Source organism: Amphiura filiformis, chromosome 17 (genome assembly GCF_039555335.1).
Source record: "Amphiura filiformis chromosome 17, Afil_fr2py, whole genome shotgun sequence".
Lineage (NCBI taxonomy): Eukaryota > Metazoa > Echinodermata > Ophiuroidea > Amphilepidida > Amphiuridae > Amphiura > Amphiura filiformis.
In genome coordinates, this window is record NC_092644.1 from 49615892 (window position 1) to 49640338 (window position 24447).

Consider the following 24447-nt stretch of genomic DNA (forward strand, 5'->3'; position numbering starts at 1 on the left):
CACATCCTCTAGACTATTATTGCCCAATTATTGCCCGGGATGATTGCACACTGTAAAAGAGCTATTGTTATAATGTTTGATGAAATCGTGTTTAACTATTTGCTTAAGAAAGGCGCAATACAGATAAAGCAGACAGATTTACTACATGTGGTACATGTATATACATATAGGGAATGTGTTCGAGTATTACCTAATTATAATAGGGGCGTATCCAAAAATGAATTCACACCCCTTTCAAATGTCGAGCCAAAGTGCAGGCCCTATGCTGTAATATTTTCTATTTTGCCGCTTACCAATACATACCTTCAAATATGTGTTACCCACGAACATTTTGGTTACCCACGAATCCCTACTTAAATTATAGTTAACAATGTATTGATAGTGTTTTAGTTCATAGGAACTGTCAAACACAAGTTAATAGAATATTGCTGCATGAAAATATGGAACGATTTTACTAAAATAATAATATAAAACTGTTTGCTCTGTCTATTTGAATTTGGCAACTTCATTATTCTCAAAATTTTTATACCCAAAATGCCATAATGATCCATTCTAAATATTCCATGTAGTCTGAATTTTGATTAAAATTCATTTTAGTGCCATTGCAGCCTGAATTATTGACATACGGAAAAGTATTTTTTATTTTTATTTAAAAAATTAATAGGAATTGCTATTTTCCAGACGATGTTACCCACGAATCCATCCGAGATCCTCATCCTGCGACGAGATACAAAATCTAACTTTATATTTATATGAAGCATTTATTCTAATCTTTCGAAATAATACAGTAATGTTAAATGACAGGCACTTTGGAAAGAGTTCGAAGAATTGACACAATCTTAACTGTACACCTGGTTCTTTCTTAAAATTTGTAATAACCAAAATATTTCTTCGTAGATATATGTAATAAAATTCTATTTTACGTTCAAAGTCTTCACCGATTTCTAGTGTATATGAGTCACACATAAAATATTGAAAGATATTAAAGAAAGTGAAATTTTATGACGTACAACAGGTGAAAAATGCTTGAATTCGTGGGTAACATGCATATGCGCATTTAACACTTTATTTGGTCTAGCAAGAAAAGTTATTTTTCAATCCGATGGCACTTCCACCTGATGATTCACTAGACATGATCGTCTCATTTGATAAGTCTAGAATTGAAAAGGAAAACATTTTCAAAATGGCCCCAGAGAGAATTTTGGCCCGCTTTGGCTGGAATTGACCATATACATATTAATATAGGGAATGTGTGTGAGTCGAGTATTACCTAATTATAATAGGGGCGTATCCAAAAATGAATTCACGCCCCTTTCAAATGTCGAGCCAAAGTGCAGGCCCTATGGATATCAGAAGCGCATTCCTCATATTCAAAATGCAATTTGGTGTGTCTGGTGTGCTCTCAGGTCCCATACGTCGATACCCGATCCCTAATTACCTAGCTGGGGGGTTTACACCCCCCAGCTAGGTACTGTAATGCTCTCCGATTCTTCTTTCTTTCTTCTTCTGGCAACAAAACTTCAAAATGCTTCTCCTCCTACATATTACACCCTACAATTACGTAACTTGCACACATGTATCGGCTATATCCAGTGCCCATAGGGTGCAAACAGAATTGAGATCAAATGTCATTAAAAGGGCATTTTCGGTATATAACCAAATATCTTCAAAATGCTTCTTCTGCCACATATTACATAGCACAATGTCGTCACTTACACATGTGCTTCGGTTTTTCCCAGGGCCCATACCTTGCACACAGAATTGGGGTCAAAGGTCATTAAGGGGTAAAATCTTACAATTGCATTATCTGGACATCTGTAAGGGGTATGGGGCTCAAACTCAATACAATAAATCTCATGACCAAGGGAACATTTTGCGGGGTCAGGTCAAAGGTCATGCAGAGGTCAAATTTTAGAAACGCATTTCCTGGACATCTGTAAAGGGTACAGGGCTCAAACTTGGTGACAACAAACTTAATGATCAGGGGAACATGTTGGAACACTTTGCAGGGGTCAGGTCAAAGGTTATCTGGGGTAAAATCTTTATAACTTCATTTTCTGGATATCTGCAAGGGGTATGGGGCTCAAACTCAGTGACAACAAATCTCATGACCAGGGGAACATTTTGCAGGGGTCAGGTCAAAGGTCATGTAGAGGTCAAATTTTCTAAATGCATTTTCTGGACATCTGTTAGGGGTACGGGGCTCAAACTCCACAACAACAAACTTACTGACCTGGGGAACATTTTGGAACACTGTGCAAGGGTCATGTCAAAGGTCATCTGGGGTCAAATCGTAGAATTTCATTTTCTGGATATCTGTAAGAGGTACGGGGCTTAAACATGGTGACAACAAACCTCAAGACCAGGGGAACATTATGGAACATCATGCATAGGTCAGGTCAAAGGTCATCTGGGGTCAAATCTTAGAATTGAATTTTTTGGACATCTGTTAGGAGTACGGGACTCAAACTTGGTGAAAACAAACCCCATGACCAGGGGAGCATTTTTGGAACATTTTGTAGGGGTCAGATACCTCCACAACACCAACATGCCCCAGCTAGGTTTGTGGTCTATGACCACCATTTGCCACTAGTTTTACTTGCTATTTTCTTCCATTTCTTGCTTTGTTTATCAAAGCTATCTGGGCCAGCATGCATCTTATTAGCCTACACTGGCTATCCAGGTTTGTGCATTTTTATTGTATGAGCTTCGAACGGTTTTCCCATGGATTAGCATGTGTTCCTCACAGACCAACCTGGGTAAACAAACAAGGTCTTTATCCATGTTCTTTGATTCAATGCATAGGTACCGCGTGAACATTTTAGTGCACGGCGATATTTTCAAAAATTGTATTCATCTGTTGCTGGGGTAGTTATTGTTACATCATCACTTCTACGGCGAATTATGGACACTGTCTTGGATTCAAGGTCATTGACTTGCAGGAGCACAAAGATGTATTGATTATAGCCTATGAAAAGTTGTTACATGGAGCGGCATTGATGGAAATACGCCTAAATACATGTACATCGGAATATCAGAATGGGCCTGTCTGTCAAGAATAAGTTAGAATTAGACAAAATGGGCTTATGCTGAAAAAAGTAAACAAACACAACAGAAAAACCCCAAACGATGAAAATAGATTTCCATTCATTTCATTAAACAAAAAATTTCCCGGCTTGTCAATACACATGTTGTAACATACAACTGATATGGAAATGTATATCCGATTGAAATGTATTACACCCAATCACCCATAATGTATTGGGTACATATCAAATCAGTACGTGGTGACCTTGTGATATGAAACTGATCCTGAATAATTAACATCCATTGGTAGGAGGATGATGCACATAATATTAACATGAAAATGGACCGACAATCTACGGGAAAACAAACTAAAATAAATAGAACTCAATACTGTGACACCAAATGAAGCTAAAAATACTTAATCATTTATGTTTTCAATTTTATTGCAAGGTAAAACCTAATTTAAATGAATTCGTTTACATTATAGTATTTGTCAAGTTAAACCAATTGGAATCAATTGTTTCAATCTGAGTTTTATTTGTCATTGATTGTCAATAACTGACATATTTCACTTACAATAATGAGCTATTCTAAATAACGACCGAAACAAAAGTGGATTTCCCCACATAATATTTCTATCCTACCTTAAAGTGCTTTTTAACCATGGAAAGTCCCTATTGGTTAATACAGTGAAACAAAAATTCATAGAAGTATATAAGAATTACCATAAATTTTGCAACATCGTTTGCATGCTTGAATTATTCATCCTTATTTAAACACAATAATTTGTTACCCATTCCCACAAAACCTGGAACAAAACCTGCAAAATTGTACTTAAATGGGTCGGTCACCCACCTTTGCACAATTTTTGTATGGGGGGACCTGCTGAGAGCACACTAGACACACTAAATTCCATTCTGTATACGAGGAATGTCCTGATGATATCAAATTCTTTGGCAAATTATTAAAAATTGAAATTGTTACATTTTTTACATTCAAGTCCTCGAAGTAAACTTTATAAATCTAATGATATGTACTTAAATTTCATGTAGCAGGGATGAAAAGCCGGCCATCAATTTAAGTGTTTGGGGATGTATATCTTCAATACAAAAGGTCAAAATTTTCATATGATGGACGGTTTTTCATCCCAGCTACATACACTTTAAGTACATAATTAGATTTATACAATTTACGTCGAGGACTGTTAAATGCCAATTCTTAATGATTTGCTATAAAATTTGTATTATATCGCGAGTTTCCAAAATTCAAAATGTATTTGATATTATCAGGACATTCCTCGTATTCTGCAATTTGATGTGCTATCCGACTCCCAGCCCTTAAAGTTAACAAAGAAAAGTTTGAAAGTGACATCAAATTTGATTTTGTACCATGTGTACTTTGAAGATACGGTACAATTATTGATTAACTAATCTTCCTTATAGACGAATCTAAATTCACGCACTCCTACACCTGACTAGCAGCCTTTAGTTGGGTAGCCGTCGGCTACAATGCACTCAAAACGTGAAATGATTCGGCCTTGCCGGAAATCATATCTAGAAACACCTGACTGATGCGCCTGTGTTTGGCAGCCAGCTCCAGAAATGTGTTTAATTTCTACCAGATACAATTGAAATTCACATTTGAGATTTGTACTGATAGTCATTGGATGCCTACTGACTATTTTGAGCAACTTTATGTTTGTGTTTGCAGCAGACTTTGCAAGTATTTTCCATCATTATTTCTTCATGCTAGTTACTGTACTCAATGCTCATGGCCACCATTGCTTCATTTAGATCAATGAACTACACTGTGATTAGCTTCATTGGACTGGTGCTAGTCTATATTGATTTGGTTCTAGCACCTACACAACTGTTAAGTAATTACCCCATTAGCAGTTCACCTTATACAATGGGAGTTTACACTAGAAGTGACTTACTTAAGTTCAGAGGCTCTGAGTTGAGCAATGCTAGACTGCCCCAAGACACTTGGAGAACTGTTTTATCATTGGGTATTGAAAAGGCCAAATTTCAGCCTACTCATCGAGGCTGTAGAGCTGGTACACAAGTGAAACAGAAATGTTCGACATCCCCATCAAATGACCCTGTCCAGTCTTGCCTAAACATAGGCCACTGGAATGCAAGAGGTATAAGAAAAAGACTACAACTTGTCATGATATTGTTTTAGCCCGCCGCATAGATGCTATGTTCGTGACAGAGACATGGCTAAGTGTTGACTCTGATCAAGTTGCCATCGGAGAACTTGTCCCTCCCGGTTATGACTTTATCAATGTTCCCCGGCCAAATGATAACCATGGCGGTATTGGTATCGTGCATCAAAAGTCTCTAAAATTCCAACTTTTACCTAAGACATTTGACTCCATCTCATTTGAACATGCCATCATACTGGACAATGTTAGAAAGATCAACTTTGTTGCTGTGTATAGGCCAACTCCATCTAAAGTGAACAAGTTTACCACCAGACAATTCCTTACAGAGTTTGACGAATTTTTAATGTACATCAACACATTGTCTGGCAAGGTCATATATGTTGGAGATTTTAACATACATGTAAATAAACCTGCCAAGTATGATGCGAGTCACTTCTTGTCCTCGGTGGAAGGAGTTAACCTGCAGCAACATGTCGTCGGTCCCACCCACAGGGATGGTAACACCCTCGACTTGATACTCTCACGACAAGAGGAGAACCTTGTTGCAAGCTGGTCAATAGGTCCAAGGATGGGTTCTGATCATCACATCATCTACTGTAAACTCAAAGTTCCGAGACCAGAAGTCCAAAAGGAGGAAATCACGTCCAGGAATTTCAAGAACATCGACTTGGATGCTTTCAAAAATGACTTTTGGGCAACAATGAACTGTGAGAACTTGATTTCTGAAGATAATGTAAATAGTGTCATCATTAACTTTGAGAATGCTCTATCTGCCACTGTAGATAAACATGCTCCTGTTATAAAGAAAACCCGTAGCAGTCGTATTCATCAACCATGGTATAACAACGAGATCCATGAGGCAAGGAGAGTCCGCCGTAGGTGTGAGAAACAGTGGCGGAAAACATGTCTTGAGGTACACCACCAACTCTACCTTGAACAACTGGAGCTCGTGAATACCATGATTGAGAATGCTAAGAAGGTTTATCTACAAGGCAAGTTGAAAGATGCTGACTCAAAATCAATGTTCAGAACTGTAAATAGCCTTTTGAATAACAATAATAAGATTCTTCCATCTCATGACTCTCTACCAACTTTATGTAACAACTTTGCTACATTTTTCAAAGAAAAAGTTGATAAGATCCAGGAAGGTCTGGAGCAGCAAAGAACCAGTGTAAATGATAAGAGTGTAAATGTGTATCAAAGTCATGTTTCATGTACTCTTTCTGAGTTTGATCAAGTTGGTGCTGATGATGTTATGAAGATTATTAATGGATTTGCAGCTAAACATTGTATTCTAGATTCAGTACCCACTTGGTTTCTGAAAAGCAACTGTGAGGTTTTTGTCAATGCCATTACCAAAATTGTCAAATTGTCTTTATCTACAGGTGTGTTCCCGGACACTTTAAAACATGCCATCATAGGTCCGTTGATTAAGAAATCATCTCTTGATAGGAACATGTTAAAGAACTATAGACCTGTATCGAACATTAAGTTCCTATCTAAGGTTATTGAGAGAATTGTTGTAAACAGCATTACCAAACATATGCAAGATAATAATTTGGGCGAGCCACTGCAATCGGCGTATCGTGCAGCACATAGCACAGAGACGGCATTATTAAAGGTCAAAGATGATATTATGACATCTCTTCATCATCGAAAAGGGGACTTTCTTGTGTTATTGGACTTGAGTGCCGCCTTTGACACGGTCAACCATAACATCCTTTTTCAGCGAATGCATCAAGAACTTGGTATCAGTGGCATAGCCCTTCAGTGGATGAAATCATATTTCAGCGGACGAACCACCAGTGTATGTGTAAATGGTTGCCAATCAGCGAAGTGTGCCCTCGACTACGGTCTGCCTCAGGGGTCAATTGTTGGTCCCATATCTTTCAGCATCTACACCATCCCAATTGGAAGAATCATACGCGAACACCGCCTTTCTTACCATCTTTATGCAGATGACGTGCAACTGTATACCAACTTTGACCCGGCATGTCAGTCGTCCATTGATCGTGCACTCTCCTCTCTTACATCATGCATTGGTGACATTCAATCATGGATGACGTGCAACATGCTTCAACTCAATCGTGAGAAGACTGAATTCTTCATCGCCGCTTCATCTCATGTTAAGAACCAGATGCCTGCTGTCACACTCCAAATTGGAAATGAGGCCATTGAACCATCTGAAACAGTCCGAAATCTTGGTGTTATCTTCGATAACTGCATGACTATGCGTAACCAAATTTGTTCACTCACACGCAGTGTTTCATTCCACCTTCGCAATATCTCTCGCATTAGACGATTCTTGGACTTTGATACTAGTAATGACATTATCCGCTCACTTATCTTATCCAGGCTTGATTATGGCAATGTTCTCCTCATGGGTGCCAACACTACTGATATCGCTCGCCTTCAGACCCTCCAAAACTGGGCTGCTAAAATCATCTTTTGTGCGAAGAAAACTGACCATGTATCGCCGCTTTTACATCAGCTCCATTGGTTGTCTGTAGAGGATAGAATAACATTCAAAGCCATGCTGTATGTTTTTAAATGCCTTGCCGGCATTGGACCAGAATACCTGTCATCATGTCTGGAACTTAAGAATCCTCGCGAGGGCCTTAGATCCGCCTCAGATCGCACTCGTTTGAATGTGCCGATCATACGCAGTTGGACTTTTAAATCCGCTGCCGACAAGGCATTTACCTACAATGCACCTCTGATCTGGAACAATTTACCGTCATCTGTGCGAAGTGCTGAAACAGTCTCTGCCTTTAAAAATGGCCTCAAAACCCACCTGTTTCCGCAAACATAATTTTGCTTGCTTCATTTTTCTTTTGTTTTTCAATTGTTTCTTGTATATATTTTGCATATGTTTTGGTTTTTCACGCTGTGATCTTTTGAAATGGCGTGTAACAAAAGCTCTCATGTATGTATGTATGTAAATTTTAAACTACATTCCATCACCCGTTTTACACCTTAATACATAATAATCGGATTAACTACACGCGGTATCTATGCATTGATGTACTTGCGAACAAAAGGACTATGTATGAATAGATGCGATGGGATTACCTGCGGAATTATCTCTATTATATATATTATTCTATTAACCCTCCTCGTCCTTGTATCTTCTCTATGTGTTAGGCGGCTTTTAATTGAACACTCAAAACACCAGGTTGGTGCTAGCGGCTACCCAAAGATGTCCGACCAAATCCTGACCATGACTTGGCTCGTTGGATTCGTCTATAATAAATAATTTGTATGCTTTGATAAATATCAGGAAAAACATTTTTTCTTTTGTGTGCACACGTGAGATTTATTTCATGCTGAAACTACTACAATTAAGACATACGAAGCTATCTAAGGAGGCAGAAAGAAGAAAAACAAAAACGTACTGACCGGAGTCAGGAAAGGGGAGGGGGTGACAAGTTTTTCCTGACTCGTAAAACCAGGACCAAATTGACCATAAATTATAATAAAAGTTGCAGCCTTGCCATCTAACCAGGTCAGTGGCCTGACAGTGTTTTAATTCAAGATATTTTTACTAAATGTCAAACTAAAATAAATACACTAACTCCAAGGCGCGTGCGATTGTCTTAACCAACGAATTATAATTAGAAACAGGTTTATAAAACTATATGCAGTCGATTCATATTACAAAGTTCTGCCCAATCCGTTAATCAATGTTTCCATTATATAATAGTAAAATGCTATGCTAAGTCCACGTCTCATGCAAATGTCAAAAACACTTTGCTTTTGATAAAGATCCTGCTAGGATCAAAAGCCCGGCCCCTAAACACTTGTGTAAAAAATACAGCTCCATGGAAACCAAGTTGAACCACACATATTATGATTATGATTTATGTATATTGCTTTGAACACCAGCCAAATAGGCGCGAAATGCCTAGCCCTTTATAATACGATGTGAAGGCCTTGTAGCATTCTCATGTGTATCCCCGGGGATACATCTACACTATTCAATTTTATGTTATGTGATGACGTATGCATTATGTCATATATCAAAAATATCATGTAAAAGGGAAATATCAGGCTCAATAGTCGAGATAATGTTCTGACCGCGATAATAATAACGTATTGTATATAACATCAATAATCATTCACATAAAAGAGGAAATATTGAAATATAATAAAATAAAACAAACAGTTGTGGGGAATTTTATCATTTCCCCTTTTAGTTAAAATACATTCTCTGAACTAATGTCTAAAATGATACATTTGTAACTCGCTTTATTCTAGTAAGGCTTCAATTTCTTTCTAGAATACGTGTCAAATGAAAAGATAAAATCTGTACTAATTAATATGATATAAATAATTTTCATTTTCTAGAAACATTGACTTTGGTCAATGACATATTCGTGACCCCTTCTGAAGAAAATGACAGCCCCTAACCGTAATCCAATACACATACGATTGACATCAAAGTGAGATACACGTGACTTGCTTATCTGGACTAATTAATTGAGTGTATGTACGTATAATATCGAAAATATGCTTGAGCAATTGGTAGGCATTAAGCCTCTGCAGAATGTTTGGTTCAGTGTTACATAATCACACAGGCAACCACCAAACTGCCATTCTCGCTGCAAGTTAGTTCATTGCTATTCTCCAGATGAATTATTGTGAGGGTCAATTTATCTTTTACCTTCAATTGCGTTTGAAAAACATGTAATGAGCTATTACCGAGGTTTGAGAGCCAGAAAGCCTCAACTCACAACCACCAGCTCCCACAAAAGAAGATACAGTCCATTAATCATGACAAAACTCAATAGAAAACAAAAGACATCGTGGAGGAAATATTGATTTTTGAAGGCCAAAGCAAGGAGCCAACTTTATGCTCATTTTGTGAGAGCTGGTCATAGTGAGTTATGGCTTTCTGGTTCTGAACCCTCATTATAATAGGTATCACCATCGTCATTGTCATCATATGGTAAGGCATCGTGAGGATCATCGTCATCCAACCGTAAGACCAATCGTAAGACATTGTTGCTGCCTTCAATTTGTTTAGCAGAAAGCAACAGATTTGTATCCTCCGTGTCTTTAAAGGTCACCTTCTGGTTGCCATTTGAGACCTCTAACCATTGGTTTGTCTTGGAATTCTCATTGCTGACGCGTAAAGGTTCAAGAGATTCTGTCGGTCGTATGTAAGGAAGACTTTGTACGTTTCTTGGTTGAGGCCGATATTGATGATAGCCTATTTGACATGAGTGAAACGGGTCACTAGATTGACGGAGGAAAACTGATGAAGGATGATTTCTCTCTGGATTTCTTTGCTGGTTCAGATTATGCACACTATTATTCGGTTGTTTCGTGATGGCATTCAAGATACCTGAAGTCTGATAAGTGTTGCTGTTGCATGTTCCAGAACGCGGCTCTCTTCTAAGATTGTGAGATTGGTGGACTATTGCTTGAGACTGGTTTCCACGGTAATTCAAGCTAGAGGCCCCGTTGTTTGGTGGTTGCTTAGTGACAATATTACCTGAACCAGTGAAAGATTGGAAAGCCTTGTCATATACGTTATCAGAAGGTCGGGCCACTGGCTGCAGAGACAGAGAATGGTACTGCGTCAGATAATTTGGAACCGCGTCTCTTGGCAAATTATTGTTAAGGGGTTTCTTTGTTATCTTTCTGACAGCGACAGGTACAAAGGCAGATTGTGGAGACACGTGCAGCGTTCGTGGACGATGAAGCTTTCGCTGACTTGGTTCCGTTTGATGAAGAGTCGATGACTTGATTTCGGCCAAAGGTTGTTGAACTTGGTTTGTAGGATTAATCTCACTTCTCATTTCAATACAAGTGGCAAAGTCCTTATCACTGCAGACTGTGGCTGAGGAAGAGCACACTGATATATAATCATCGTTGTTATCGTCAACGTTGTTGTATCCATACAAATCCTCCTCTTCATCGTTAACCATCTCCGACGCAGACCCTCGTCTATCCAATTTACGACCCTCATCATTTGTTTGCATTTCATCATGTGAGATATTGCCATGAGGTCGTGATGTTTGCACAGGTGTATCTTCAGGGCCATAAAGATCATCATCCGAGTTGATACCGTCATCATCAGCACCACCGGTTCCTTGGTCGGACTCACGGCATATTAGTGTAGACTTCAGAGTTCCTTGATCAACTGTAATTGCATCTGTAAGCTCCGATTGAGACTGGACATCTGATTTTGATACGTTCTCTTTGACATCATCAACGGTTTCGACCATGGTTCCTCTTACACCTTTGCTTTCTTGTAAGTATCCCAAATCAATATCCTTGATATCGTCTGCTTTCATGTCTTTCACAAGTGTCACAGGATCTGATACCAAGCTCTGCTGAATATCTCTTGATTTCTCCTGATCGCCAGTCTTCAAGTTCACCTCTGTAAACAATTTTGCCGTCTTGTCTAGATCGTCTCCAGTGTTTCCTTTGTTTTCTACTAGTTGCTTTTCAAGCACATCTCGTGCTTCTGCATATTGCCTCAAGTGGATTAAGATGTTTGCGAGACGATTGATTAATCGTATAGTTGTCAGATGTGTGTTTCCATTGATCTCACGTCTAAGAGCTACAGCTTTGTGATACCAGGAGAGTGCTTCCTCAAGCTGTCCCATTCGCTGGTAAACAAATGACATGCTTGTGTAGAGGGTTGCTGCGTCTGAAGTATCAAGACCAAACTGCTCTTGTAAGATCAATGCTTCTTCTAAGAGCTCTATGGCTTCTGTGTGATTACCTGAAACTAAACTACAATTAATGGCCACATTGTTGAGGGAATTCACCAGTTCTTTACTATTACCATGATATTGTCTTTTAATGGCGAGTCCCTTGCGTGAGCTCTCTAGAGCCTTCTCCTTGTCACCTAATCGCTGATGGCATAAACTGATGTTGTTGTATGTGTTACCTATGCTTGGGTGGTGTTCCCATAGGCCAAGACGAAGGTTCAGACTTTGTTGAAGGTATTGCAGTGCTTCTTGAGGATCGTCTGTAATAAGAATAAGAATAAAATAACGCTAACACTAATAATAATAATAATAGTAGTAGTAGTAGTAGTAGTAGTAGTAGTAGTAGTAATAATAATAATAATAATAATAATAATAATAATAATAGTTTTTCTTTGAATTATGCTGTGTTGTAAATAATCTTGTTTGATTTTATTTTGTCTTGCTCTTTGGGCTTTTAAATTTTGTAGTATACGAGCGTATCTTGTAGCTAAGATTTGTTCTGTTTGTAAAGCGCTCTATAAGTGTATATATTATTATTATTATTTATTATTAATACTAAGAATAACAATAATAATAACCAACAATAACAATAATAACATAAGAATCAAGATTCTTGATTCTTTATGAAACTAGTGGTCAGACTGAAGCTGACATATGGATTATAGGGTAACCGCATGCATCGAGCGAGGTTCCTGTTTTTGTGACTTCCTGTTTCCTTTGTATAATTTGGCTAAATATGAGGTTAATTTGGTCAGAAATCCTCATACAGGTGTCAATATGGGGGATAATTGTACCTACCCCCCGAGATCTACGCATGTGGGCGGTAGCACAAAAGACATTATGCCCCGGCAGCTAAGCCACTGAAATTTGTTCAATCTATAGGAAACTTACTCAAGTGAAGAAGCACAAGTCCAAGACTCGATGAAGTGGCAGCTAACCTCTGCTCAAGACATTTTTCTTCTTCTTCAAGCAAAGAATATCCCAATGAAAACAATGACGACTTGCGAAAGGTGTTGCTGGAGTAGTTCAAAAGATCTTGGAACATGGCAATCGCTTGAAAAAGGTATCTGAAAATTCAAAGAAATAAAGCGACGAAATGATGAATTCCTGTTCGTGTTGAACTACGTTGGCATGCGTCTCTTTAAGTTCAGACGTTAACTTATTATATAATAACATAGTTTGAAAACACTCCCCTTCAAATTGAGCGACGCCATATCTAATTCCGCTGTACAGGCTGCACAGGCTTGAGTAAAAGTCATGTTAATGTATGAGGAAAAATGATAATATTCTGCAATTTCTATTTTATTATTTTGTTTTACAGTACGCTCCTATCTTGTTAGACGACTTGAGAATCTGCACTCTACTCGTGGATACACTTTTGCTGTTTAGACCAGAATAAAATCTGACTTACTGTTTTCCGCAGATACCCAGACCTCTTGAAAATAAGTTCCATCCTGTCGCCGTCAACAACCAAGCCAATTCCTTACATTTGCCTCTTGGCTCCAGCAACACCAACGCTCGTCGAAACTGTCGATATGCTTCATCCAGATGCTCCTTGCTCTGCCCAAGTAACTGCCCATAGACGATCAGCATCCGAGCCTCCGCTATTTCGTCACCGATATCCTTGGCCAGCTGGATGCAGTGGTAATAGAACTGAAGTGCCTCGTTGCGTTGTAAGATGTAAGTGATGACAAATTCCGCTCGGAAGGCTGCTTTCAAAAACATTGCGTTGTCATTGACGTGAGAATACGATGCATCCAAGAGGAGAGATTGGAGGGATTCTAACTCTCCAAGTACTAATGGCAAGTATAAAAACCCAGAGGTTTCAAGAGACAGAAGGATTGCATTTTGACAAAACGCAAAGAACAGATCAAAGTGAAAGCTAGAGCTGAGATATTTGAATAAGGAAGTAAAAAACAGGTGTTCTATCAATATCCAGGTGAATACGTGGCTTGGAGGTTCTGCTATGACACCTATGCTGCCCAATTCATCGGAATCATAATTTTCTGACGATACTATACATCTGTCTCTTGCAATCGTTTCCAATGTAGTTGAAGGATTTGTTTTGAGAGTGCGCAAAGAGATACAGTGTCCAAATGATCCATTTACACATAGAGTGCCATTCTGAAAATATTCTTCTTCAAGCCAAACTTCATGGTCCATTGGCAGAGGTGGAATCCTGAAGTTACCAGAGGAAGAAGATGCTCCCTGGTGGTCGGTATAGTTTTCTGATGCGTCTGTACTTGCTGTGAAAATTGAAAGGCTTTTTACTGAAGTATTTCGTACTATATATTGAGATACAGGTGGCTCATCCACCACAATACCAACAATGGGCAGGGTAGTTTGTGATTCTTCGGATAGTGTATGAATTAGAAATCGACGCCGTCTTCTCATGTCAGAGATGGCAGGGTGTTCTTCACTTCTGTTTTCTGTCAACCATATATCTGTGACAGTTTCTCTTGAATTTGGATCTGATGTCAAGTTGCGTGAAATGTGCGAAAATATTTGAGACTGGTGATGTAAATCAAAGGGAGCGGTTGGCAAGAAATCATTAGGACATTGAGATATTTCATGTTCTGCACATGAAAGTGGTTCCTGAAACCTCGCGAAAGCGCCAGATGCAGTAAGATACAGTGCTTGATTAGATGATGAAGATTTTAAATGTACCTCATCAACATGTGTTTGAAGTGCCCGCCATGGGAATGAGCTCGAAAATGCAATGCTCTTTGGCCTTATCATTACCATAGTTATATGGTGTAACTGGTGATAGTCCACAGCATTGATGATCTTCGACAAAACAACATTAGTGACCTTGGACGAGATCATAAGTAATGGTGTCATGTCATTTGAGAGAATTATACAGGTTGAAGCCGGGAGAATATTTAGAATGTGGCTCATCAGAGAATCGGAAAGATTTGAGAGAACAGGATAAGAGCTACTGACACAATCTTCAACGTAATCTGGAATCATTTCAGAGCATGTGTCTACAACGACAACCATGTATATCAACCGTGGCATGTTCAATACAATCCTGTGACCTCGGACACATATTTCATTATGTCGATACTCCATGTTTTGCAGCCGCTTGATGTCTTTCGAAGTTTTGTCCTTTTGGCCCTCATGATCTATGTTAATGCTGATCTTCTTTTTGGAGTGTTTGTCGTCGTTTATGTCTGATGTATTTGCAGATGACATCTTGTTTCTGAAAGTAGAAATAAACTATGGTTTTACCGAGTAACAGGAAACATTTTAGGTATGTTCATAAATACTTTGGTGGAGGATGGGGTCAGACTGGGGCAAAGATTTTTAACCCAAAAGGACGTGTCACATTGTTTATGTTAATTTTCATTTCTTCACCCAAGTTTTTAAGCTATTTTCACTTGATAATGATGAGCTGTGAAATTTGACTTGTTTTTATTCATATTATTCGCTTCAAGCCAGACAAAACCCAATAGTGACTCAGGAGCCGTTAACTTAAAGAGAACCTAACTAATTACCATTTTCAAGGTCCATGTCACGCAGTTTGCTCTTTCACAAATTTGACTTCGAGTTTGGGGCAAACTAATCACAAAACTAGTTTTTGTGATTGTTGTTGTTATTGTTGTTGTTTTTCTTCTATAGCCAGTTTCGATTCAGCTAGACCATTGTTGCGGAAATGAAAGGAGTAATACCTAACCCATATTGTGTGAATGAAATAACGGTTAAGCAAATATTTCTTTATATTCATGCATTGAGCGGTGTTTCTATCAAAACATGAACCAAAAGATTCAAAATGAGACAATATTTTGATGAGTGCATTAATTCTTCCGATAATATACAATTTTAGTTACTAAATGGTCTTACCAAAGAGAGAACATTGCCATAAGTTTTACGTTTCGAGGAAAAATGCCAGCTCATTATGACAACACTAATATATACTCGTACTGCAGCTATTGCGATTTAGTATGCACTTTGCATTATTTATAATTGGATTTCTTCATCAAATGATGTGAAACTTTCGGTATGAAGTCATTATAAATATCACAAGTAGGACTGTAATTGTTAGTATTGTGAAACAACAAACATGTGTTTTCCGCGGATGGTTTTACAGCATTGCACCGTTGCAAAGAATAGGGTAAATACAAACAGTATTTTGTTTACATATCCGTAACTAGCCATGACAACATTAGCATAGAATAATCAGTAGGCATACTAGTACATTATCATAATTAGAGTGACCTTTGATTTAAGATAGTTAATGATTTAATAGAGATATTTATGGTCTAATTATTCTCTAAAAGTTCCCTTGATGTTTTCGTTCTCTTTTTTCTCATAGTCAAACAGTGTCCTTCCGGCCAACCCCGCAACCCAAAAAGATTTTCACTAGAAAAGTAGACTGATAGTGATAATTCATGTAAGAAGTGAGAATATTTTATTATTAAAAGGCCTAATTTTACAAACATTTAATAATAATAATAATAATAATAATAATAATAATAATAATAATAATAATAATAATAATAATAATAATAATAATAATAATAATAATAATAATAATAATAATAATAATAATAATAATAATAATAATAATAATAATAATACGTTCATGTAAACATAAGCAATCAAACAATCAAAAACAGGTATGCATGCACATTGCACAATAGGCATACACAAGTTATACTTTTTCGTCCAAGGTGCAGATTAGCGTTTTTGTTAGCAGAATTTCAGTAATTATAAAACATAAATGAGAAATACTTACATTTATGACGAACAGATTTATTAACATACAACATGTTTGCAGGCAAATGCACATATAAGAAACACATGACCATTCGGCTGATTCATCACGCTATATAAATTGATGTGGGAATTCCCCACATCAATGCATGGAAAGTCCCTTCTTTTTATTTATCTAGAATGCTCAATGACCTATAGCATTTCCAAATAAGGTTAGAAATGCGGAGTTTGTTCTCGAGTTTGTTTAAAGAATTTTCTTATTGAATTTAAGTTAAATACAAAAAAAACTGCATATGAAATGATATTGTCCTTCTTCCTGCACAATAATGCCCAACCCCATGTTTCGGTCTTGAAATGTCATTTACCTGTAGAGTAAACAAAGATATCATGTATGCAAAGTTTGGTAATGGCAGTAAAGTGGTTGATTTCTCTGAAACATGATAGGCTAAAAAACCCACATTTGTTTCCTGTAGTTGGCATGAAAACCTAAATATTTGTTATATTATTAGAGTCAGGATGTATGGTAACATTTAAAATATAAATGCTATAATACCACCCATTCACTGGGCTTCAAAAAATATTTGTTCTTTTTATGATACTGTGTAAATCTTATGTGCAATATTATAATTTTGTTTGTAATTTTGTGCCAGTGATCAAATGTAATAAATAAATAAAAATAACAGCATAATATTAGAGACTTTTTCCGAGTAGTAAACTAATACAATTTTAAAATAAATTGTATTACAGTCTACTCGGTCATGATGTGTTAACACTTCTAGAGTACCCATTTGCACTCAGTACGCCACTGACCAAACATGTATTGTTATGCATAGTCGCGAAAAGACGATCGATACATGTTGAAATTAGCACAAATCTGAGATTCACATTTTTGCTATGAAATTCATTTTCTCGGTCAAATATTAAGCAATATTTTTTTCTTCAGTAATGTCAGTTTTGATTTTTACCCGTGGGCTTTTTTCGGATTTTTTATTTAAAAAATTTTTTTTTTTGCGTTTCAAACTAATATAGTTCGTTAAAGAAAGATATTTTCCACCTCTGTAAGGCACATCGTGTGTGTCTATATATTATAGTTTTGTCAGAATAGCCGTTTTGATTCCACCTTTTTTCACCTGCGACTGCAAAAATGTCCAACCATTTCTTCGTTTCTAATATAACCAGCAGAAATAATCGATATTTCTATTGTGGCTTGCAATCAATTATCATCACAAAATCTAAAACAGTAAAATAAAATCTTTCAAAATGAGTTTTTCTGGAGAATTTTATTCTGAAATCTTCAAAATGGAAGTTTGTGCAGATAAATTGTCCACCTTTGGGCGGACAATTGTCTACCTCAACACATCATAGAGGAATTTTATCGATTATGTTATTTTGAAAAGCAAAAACGTTGACCCAAAAAAACCTCACGGGGCAGGTTGAAGCCATTGAAAATCTAAAATCTTACACTAGAAGCCTAAATTTTACTCCTAGGTTTAACATCAGGGTTTGACAAAAAATATAAAGTACCAAGCATTATAGTTTTCTTCTGACATTTACCGAAAAAATGGAAATTATTGCTTTTTATTTGACCGAGAAAACTAATTATTAAGTGAAAGGGGCGGCACGTAAACGAATCTGTAGTTCATATCTGCAACCATCAGATATCTGCAGTGTGTTAAATCTGCAGTGAGTCCCGTCCATATTTACAGTTTCATGTATCTAAGCATGCGATTTGATGGCAGCTCTCGTGCCTCAAATTTGCTCGTTTCAAGCGCCTAATTAAAGCCATAATGTGTGATTTGCTTCACAGCGACGCCCTCAATTTGACTCGGATTTCTACTCTTTGCATAATCATAATGCCCAGTGGTATACTAAAATACCACGTAAAAGACTAAGCCTGAAGTGCTTTAATAACAGTAAAATTTAACTTTTTGTATTAAAACCGGGTCGACCGGTTTTATTCAGAGTTCAACGATCGACTGCTTGCTAACATGTACCATGGATGTCAGCTTGCGATGCTCCGTGCAGTTACATGTAATACGATCGGCGAGCGTAGTACACGCATTGTAGGCGTTGGAATGAAATCGGAATTTTCTTCGTTATACATGATACCTCATTTGTTTTGGCTAGAAATTAAAAGGGGATAATGTGATCAGTGAAAACAAACATTTAAATAACAATCTATTCTTTATTCAAATCACACATTATTGCTTTAAGTGACTGAGAGGGCCTTGTTTAACAACAGCCATTCTTATTCAATGGGTGCGTCTTGTAAAGAATTCACGTAATTTGATTGGTTTTCTGGTGTATAATATCTCACAATAGTTGATAGTGATATTAGTCAGGGCGCGCGCCGCCACGCAACGGCGGCACGCTTGTTGCTCCTCAATGATCGCGATTCGGCGGCTTAGATGTTCGTGATGGTTTCGTTCATTTAAAACAACGGGGATGTCTTCACAAAAGTAACTTTATTTTTTTCTGAAAACAGGCAGTTTTTCTCGCAAAAATTACATTAAAACTGAATAAGAATGAGAATAACAGATAGGATATCGTAGTGGATACCGGCTGCGCCGGCATCCACTACTCAAAATATTGGCCAGCCCATCCATTATGACACGATATTTGATAGGCAAAAGACAAAATCCTATCTTTTATTCTCTAATTAACTGACTAGCGTTCTTTGTGTTTAGAACCGCGTGGTTAGTGAAATCAAAGAGGTAAACCATTAACCTAGTAAACACATCCAGTCAAAACCTTCACTTTTACTCAGTATTAAAAATCTTGTATTACTGCCAACATCATTCATGCTTCCCTGACTCCTCTGTATTTTTAAAAACTATTATTGGCATACATGTTTCTAATTTAAAATGGCAGACATTCGTGCTTGTCATTAAAGTTACTTACCTAACATGAATTGCCTATTCTAACATTACCACTTCAAACATAATTGAGATCACGTTGTTGACCACTTCAGATTTTTCATTTATTGGCCCCATTTCGTGGAAATTCGTGATCCACTTCATCATCCCCCAGATTTATTCCAAAATGTTGGTTTTTATATAGCGCCTTTTTACCAGATCTCGGAGAATTCAAAGCGCTGTAATTTCGCTGCCATGATGAATCATCACAATCAGATCGATCTATAGAAATGTGCTTTAATAATAATAATAATACGAATAACTAAGCACTGTGCAGCCGAACCCGACGCAAACCTATCCGCACTTAGATTGTAACATCCACCAATTATCTGTGCAGCTTCCCAAATTCCATTGTCTTCCATTTACAACCAAACAACTAGTATATTATGCCTAATCTTCCAGCAGTTTTCCATGAAATCCCGACTCTCATTTTTCAAATTTTAATTTCGTTCTGTTAACAACATGTAATTAGCTTCCGGGTTCTGCATCCAAGCAAATTTTCATTCCTCCCGGGTTGATAACCAATAAAAAAGGTTTTAATTAATGACGTGTTCTACATTACTACATTATGTTTTTATTTCCTTTCGGCATCATCAATTTCGATCAATCTTCTTTTCTATTTTCTATTCCACTTTAATGCGTCCGAAAGGTTAAAGTTAGGGTTTGGGACACCTTGGTCCTTGGTCTTCCCCCCTGCCTTAATGGCTATGCCAAAAAGTCATGTGCACTTGGTTTATCCCGATTCCATGCTCGCTCTCGCAGGTTTTCTCCGGGATCTCCGGTTTCCTCCTGTATCGCAAAAATCGGTGATTAGTTGTTTGGTTATCAAAAACTTCCTTCACCCAATGGAATTTGGGGAGCTACACAGATAATTGGTGGATGTTACAATCTAAATGCGGATAGGTGTGTGCCGTTCGGCTGCAACATAGTTGATGCGATCTGATTGTGATGATTCACCATTGCAGCGAAATTACAGCGCTTTGAGTCCTCTAAGATCTGCAGAAAGGCGCTTTATAAATCCAAAATTTATTTTATTTATTTATTATTTGCCCCCCTTGAAGTGCTAAAAGTCATCCCCCCCTTTAACGTGCAAAATAGCCCCCCCCCCCTTTACACATGGAAGATTTTTTGGAACCAAAATTTATAACCTTATATTGTCTTATCATAATTATAATGCGTGAAATTCCTGAAGGAGTGTAGCGCAGAACGTTCATGACCACTCAGCCTGTGTCTGTCATCCCTATTCACAAGAGTGATTCGAAGTCTAATCCATCTATATACCGCCCCATCTCTCTGCTCTGCATCATCAGCAAGGTCATGGAGGCTGTTGTACAGAGTAGTCCAACGCTCTGGACAGAGGCAACGAAGTGCGCCTGATTCCCCTGGACATCAAAGGAGCATTTGATAAGGTCTGGTGTAATGGCCTTTGCTCAAAACTCATGACAAAAGTAAATTTAGTATCCGGCGGCAAGCTGTTCACCTGGATTAGAAGCTACCTGACAGATCATTACATCAAAGTTATCTTATCTGGCCTGTCATCAAGTACTTCATCAATACATCCGTTCCCCATGGTTCAATATTTGGCCCACTTTTATTCTCATTCATTGATGACCTGGGTGATGAGTTTGAAACCCATCTCTACCTCTAAACAAATGATTCCACCTTGTTTTCACATCTAGTGACCTTCGAGGTATTGAAATGTAAGGCAATGACAATGTCAAGAAAGATGAATCCAACCAAGCTATATCTTCTGTTTGGTATCACCAGACTGGTTCAGAGGGAGGAGCTGGAGATCCTGGGAATCACAGTCGACAGCAAGCTGACCTGGACAAAGCATATTTCTAACGTCTCATCCAGAGCAGGACAGAAGCTGGGTGCTCTGAGGATAGTTGCAAATAAACTTGATGTCAGAGGCAGAGCAACGGGCTCAAGTTCACATTGTGATGGAAAACGCCTCACTGTCTTGGATGAGTGCCAGCGCCACCGCTCTAGGATAACTGGACTATATCCAGAGCAAAGCACTTCGAGTCAAAGGCTTCGAATCATATGTTTGAGCGAAGAGGAAGCAAGTACAGAGCTGAACATCACATCTCACCATCAAAGACGTTAAGTGGCTGCAACAACGGTCCCATACAAAATACACACTAACTTGTGTCCACCAGATCTGAAGGCACTGCTGCCAAAGCCATTATTAGTCAGAAGAGCTACTCACTCCAGCTTGTCCATGCCTTGTCATGCTCTCACAGTGCCAGTTTCTAGAACCATATATACTGGCAGGGTCTTCATCCACACTGCAGTTCATGTTTGTAATATCCTACCAGATGGAGTAGTCGAAGACAACAGCGCACCATCCTTCAAGAGCAGAGTCAATAAGCATCTTATTTCACTCGTCTGATGCTTTACTTCACCCCTTCACTCTTGTTGTTCCTAAGCTGCTGTGAACCACTGATTGGCAAATATGGTTGCACTATGCATTGATGCCTATAGTTCTTGACCTATGTCACTCCTCGTGTTCACGCTAGCACTTTGTAAAAACAAAATACATATTTAGCATGCCTAAGACTTGATAAATCCATCTGTGAAGTCAAAGAAAATATTTGGAAATTGCTTTGGAAAAACCTAAAAAAATGAATGATTTTTTTTATTTGGCCCTGAATAAAACAACTTTCACCTTTAACATCCACACACGTTTTTAATAAAGCATTAATGGCTAATGCATAGGTAAATAAAAACGCTAATTGACTACCCGATTTTATTATTGGAATAGGAAATTAAGGTGTGCATAATACTCACGTCATCCATGTGGCCTTTTCAAGCAGCTATAATCACTAATATTATTACCCGTGACATTGATTCTTTTGAATTAGGTGCTTTGGGCACACGTTTAAGTACTTATTTTGTATGTTTCAACGTTGTTCAGGCAGTGATCATTTTAGAGCTGCGGTTGATACTTGTGCGTCATCAAAGTATTTCTGCAAAATACTAAATAACGTAAAGTTATGAAATTGCATACGAACATGACCATGATGAGCTTGCAAATCTAACAAACCCAACATGGAAATATTGTGGCTATGCTTGGTTCTTTTACTTGGTTCTTATAGCAGTAAGTCTAGTATATATTTTTGAAAGTTTTCGGGAGGAATTAATAATTAACATGGCATTATTTTGTTTGTGCAGTGTGTTTGTTTGGGGTTGAGTGGGTGGTATCATCGGTATAACTTAACTTTGATGTATAGTTTCTTTAAAATATAAAAAAAATATTGGTATTTATTAAGCGCCTTTCACATGTGCACATGTATCAAAGCACTTTACATTTATTCCGCTGTCGTAAGAATATGTCAGCTGCCATACAATGCCTAAGGCGCTTAATGGACAATATTCATAATAGTTCCCCCCCCCCCCATTTCACCCCTGGGCAGAGAGAGGCAAGTAAGATAAACGCCTTGCCCAATAGCACAACACGATGGCACCGCCGGGGCTTGAACTCGCAAGACAGAGCCCGTACCGGTGCGCTACCGTCCCCCATAAAAAACTTCATTATTATTCGCACACTAGACACGAAGGCTGATACAGTGATTTGTTCCTTCGGAAGTTTGTTTCATGTTCTCTTACTCAAAATGCCTTCAGACATTTAAAATCGAATAACTAATTTTTAAATAAATAAAATTATATATCGTAAGTGCATTTTAGTTTTCAGTTTTGTTGAATGCAAGATCATTGTAAGAACAGCACTTACAATAGTCTTGCACTGAACACAAAAATGAATGTCTAGTACAAGAACTGACTTATCATTCACTTTATTTACAGCAATAGAAATAACTTTCAGGATATTGCCAAAAAAATTATTAAAACCATACAATCTTGGTTCAATGAAGCAGAAAAATAATGCTCGTGCAATAACATGCAATATGCACTTACGCTGGTCTTGCGCAATCTGCCTATTGCATTGTATTGTATTGTATTGTATTGTATTGTATTGTATTGTATTGTATTGTATTGTATTGTACTTTACTTTACTTTTTCAGCCATTATCAATCCACTGCAGGATGAAGGCCTCAGCATGATGTCTCCATGTGCCTCTGTTTTGTGCTTGTTGGTACCAGTTCACTTCTCCCCAGTAGTTTTGCAGCTCGTCCCTCCATCGCTTCCGTTGGCGTCCTCTATTTCGCTTCCTCCCATAAGGTGTCCAATGTGTGAGTGTTGAGCTCCAACGATTGTCTTTTCTGCGGCTAATATGGCCGGCCCAGGTCCATTTTCTGCTTTTGATAGCTTCCAAGATGTCTTGAACTTGGGTCTGCTCCCTGATCCATTTGTTTGTATTCCTGTCCTTGTAGGTAATGTTTAATATACTTCTCTCCATGTTGTGCTGGGCTGCTGCTAGTTTTCTTTCCATTTTTGATGTTAAGGTCCATGATTCTGCCCCATATTAAATAGCTGGGAGGATGCATTGGTTGTAGACCTTTCGTTTAAGGCATATTGGAAGATTGCCTTTCATGGTGGTGCTGTATCTTCCAAAAGCTTGCCACCCGGCTTTAATTCTCCTTCGAATTTCAGAGTCTTGGTTTTTGTCTCGAAGAGAGAAGCGTTGTCCAAGATATACATATTCCTCGACCTGCTCAATTTCAACCCCTTTTACTTTCACTGTCTTTGGGACTGTTTCTAATCCTTTCATGACCTTTGTTTTCTTCATATTCATTTTTAATCCTGTTACCCTGCTTGCCTCATCCAACTCTTGCAGCATTGTCTCAAGTTCATTTAAGTTGCTTGATATTGTGACAATGTCATCTGCAAAGCGTAAGTGGCTCATGTGCTCTCCGTTTATGTTGATTCCTTTCTTGCTCCAGTCGAGTGTTTTGAAAATTCCTTCTAGGGTGGCTGTAAAAAGCTTCGGTGAGAT

The 24447-nt window shown here is 38.0% G+C and overlaps 2 protein-coding genes across 2 annotated transcripts; both read right to left on the minus strand.

Annotated features, from left to right (window-relative positions):
* Positions 1-8159: 8159 nt before the first annotated feature.
* Positions 8160-15107, minus strand: LOC140137918 (uncharacterized). The gene is made up of 3 exons (XM_072159723.1): positions 13331-15107; positions 12811-12986; positions 8160-12179 (listed from the first exon to the last, which is right to left on the minus strand). The coding sequence occupies exons 1-3, from the start codon at positions 14989-14991 to the stop codon at positions 10069-10071; spliced, it is 3948 nt and encodes a 1315-aa protein (XP_072015824.1). The 5' UTR covers positions 14992-15107; the 3' UTR covers positions 8160-10068.
* Positions 15108-23571: 8464 nt separating this feature from the next.
* Positions 23572-23943, minus strand: LOC140137261 (uncharacterized). The gene has a single exon (XM_072158908.1). The coding sequence runs from the start codon at positions 23941-23943 to the stop codon at positions 23572-23574; it is 372 nt and encodes a 123-aa protein (XP_072015009.1).
* Positions 23944-24447: the final 504 nt, after the last annotated feature.